This window comes from Penaeus japonicus, unplaced genomic scaffold (assembly GCF_977035675.1).
Source record: "Penaeus japonicus unplaced genomic scaffold, GWHDUDI00000001_assembly GWHDUDI00000003, whole genome shotgun sequence".
NCBI classification, from domain to species: domain Eukaryota; kingdom Metazoa; phylum Arthropoda; class Malacostraca; order Decapoda; family Penaeidae; genus Penaeus; species Penaeus japonicus.
This window is the reverse complement of record NW_028234405.1, coordinates 42,599,015-42,601,514: the sequence shown is the minus strand read 5'-3', so window position 1 is coordinate 42,601,514 and position 2,500 is coordinate 42,599,015. Positions and strand designations below refer to the sequence as shown.

The 2,500-nt window shown below is 42.0% G+C and overlaps 1 protein-coding gene across 3 annotated transcripts in view; it reads left to right on the top strand.

Annotated features, from left to right (window-relative positions):
* The window catches only part of LOC122247289 (uncharacterized), a 93,936-nt gene that overhangs the window by 89,847 nt on the left and 1,589 nt on the right, over window positions 1-2,500 (top strand). For all 3 annotated transcript variants that reach the window (XM_086532903.1, XM_086532909.1, XM_086532897.1), the window contains 3 exons: window positions 919-1,054; window positions 1,952-2,053; window positions 2,429-2,500. The exon at window positions 2,429-2,500 is cut by the window's right edge and continues 80 nt beyond it. In XM_086532903.1, coding sequence (XP_086389029.1) covers window positions 919-1,054; window positions 1,952-2,053; window positions 2,429-2,500 — 310 coding nt within the window. The remainder of the gene's footprint in view (window positions 1-918; window positions 1,055-1,951; window positions 2,054-2,428) is intronic.

Genomic DNA, 2,500 nt, shown 5'->3' with positions numbered 1-2,500 from the left:
GGGTAAAAGGTGGAAGGGTGTGAGGGAGTGAGGGAGGGAAAAAGATAAAAAGATAAAAAGAGAAAGAGAGAAAGAGAGAAAGAGAAAGAGAGAGAGAGAGAGAAAGGAAAAGAGACGAAAAGAGACAGAGGAGAGAAAGAAGAGAAGAAAGAGGGAGAAGAGAGAGAAGAGAGGGAGAGAGAGAGAGAGAGAGAAAGAGAGAAAGAGAGAGAGAGAGAGAGAGAGAGAGAGAGAGAGAGAGAGAGAGAGAGAAACGAAAAGAGACGAAAAGAGACAGAGGAGAGAAAGAAGAGGAGAAAGAGGGAGAAGAGAGAGAAGAGAGGGAGAGAGAGAGAGAGAGAAAGAGAGAAAGAGAGTGAGAGAGAGAGAGAGAAACGAAAAGAGACGAAAAGAGACAGAGGAGAGAAAGAAGAGGAGAAAGAGGGAGAAGAGAGAGAAGAGAGAGAAAAGAGGGAGAGAGAGAGAGAGAGAGAGAGAGAGAGAGAGAGAGAGAGAGAGAGAGAGTGAGAGAGAGAGAGCGGGGAAAAAGAAAGAGAGAGAGAGAGGAGGGAGAGAGAGGGGGGGTAGGAAAAGAGAGAAAGAGAGAGAAGTGAGGAGGTAGAGGGAAAAGGGGGGGAGGGAGGGAATAAGAGAGCATTATATTTATACATATTTATATATATAAATATATGAGTGTGTCTGACTCGATGCCAAATATTTGGAAGAGAACGCCCAATTTAAAAGTACTTCCATGAATTTACGAATGAACAATTATATCCCCGTTCCATTTACGATATTTCCCTAATAAACATTATTGTACCAAACCAATCCTTATTCATTTCGTCTGTTAAAGAAATAGCAGTGAGTATTGATTTTTAAAAATCCCCTTCAAGGTGATGATGTACTAACCCCCCCTACCCTCTACCCCCTTCATTGCAGCAGAGGGCCGGGGAGGAGACACCTGACCCCTGCAGCAACAACAACAGTGTGCGAGCCAAGGTCAGCCCGCGACCTACCAGCAACCCCGTCGCCTTCAGTCCGTATGACCTCACGCTGCCCAGACCACCCAGGAGAGGTCAGTGGGTTTGGTTGACCTTGCTTGGAGTTGGAGAGGAATTCGAGTTGTTCTGTGTCGGGTTTAGTCCTCTTTTAATAATTCTTGATTTTCGTTTGTTTATTGCGATCGTCTATATATTTTTATGAAGGGGGAATGTTTCCCTAGTTGTTGCTGTTTTTTTTTTCATTTCTCTGTACATATATATTTTAGGAAGGGATTTTTTCGAAGTAAAGCTTCACGTTATGCTAGATATTGTTAGATTTTTTTATCTGGCGGGCCACATTGTATTTTCCTGCATAATGGCCGCTGTTTCAAAGTTTTGCCGCATTGCACCGTCTAACATGAAGACTTTTGTCATTAGTTGTCATATTTTTTCCAAGTGTTAAACATTTATATATTTTAGATATGACAGTTCTGTTCCTACCATTCTTGACAGTTAGGACCTACCATTCTTGATAAATGGCTGACAAGAAAAAGTCATGTGCTGTAGGATTTATTTTAAGGGAGCGGTTGCTGGCAGTTAGACTTTTAACTTCGAACTATTTTTTCCTAAAAAAATATTTCTTTACATTTCATGACTTTCTTTGTTAGAAAAGTAATCTACATTTCTGGGATATATATATATACATTTGAGAGCAGGATCTGACTATTACCTACCAAGTTTTCCATTTCTGTTTTTAAAGTATTATGATAATTACCTCCCTTTACTGAGTGACAGAAAAGCACACCTCCATACGGATAAAACTTCCTTTACGTAATGTTTTTTTCTCTCCCTTCTCTTATATATATATCATCTAAGACGTCACATATCCACATTGATAATGTTCCTTTGTGCATATTACTTTTTTCCTGTCACCTATTATCTCTTAATCTGCCATGAATTATCCTGGCTGATTTTAATCCCCCTTTTGACAGACCCAAGCATGGAGGGCGACGGAGGCATGAGAACCCTCGAGGGCGTCTACCTCCCACTCGGCCCAGACCTTCACATGGACGACCAAAGCGCCTCCTCCAGTGGTCAGTTGTGGGGTGTCCTCGAGACTTTGTGGGTTGCGAGGCGTGTCTATATTCCGTGGGACTTGTGGAGTGAGAGATGCGTGTGGTGGAAATACGGATATTTACTCTAGGGATAGGGAGAAGAAGGCAGAAAAATGGTGTAATGTTTTTATGGTATAGATTTTGATTTGTAGAAAAAAAAGACCAACATTTGTACGGGTTGAATTAGAGTTGATAGAAGTGCATCTCTGTGTGAGATCGTAAGGCGTTGGATCCCTAAAGGGTTACAATATATTAGTATTTAAAAAGATACAAACGTTTTAGCTACAGTGGCTGATTCTGTTACAATGGCTGACTCTGTTACAATGGCTGATTCTGTTGGTTCTTCCAATGCAGCGCTCGATACGGTGTCACCCCTTGGACGCACGAGGGACGCCGATGCCTCGGCCATGGACGAAGCCTTTCGGA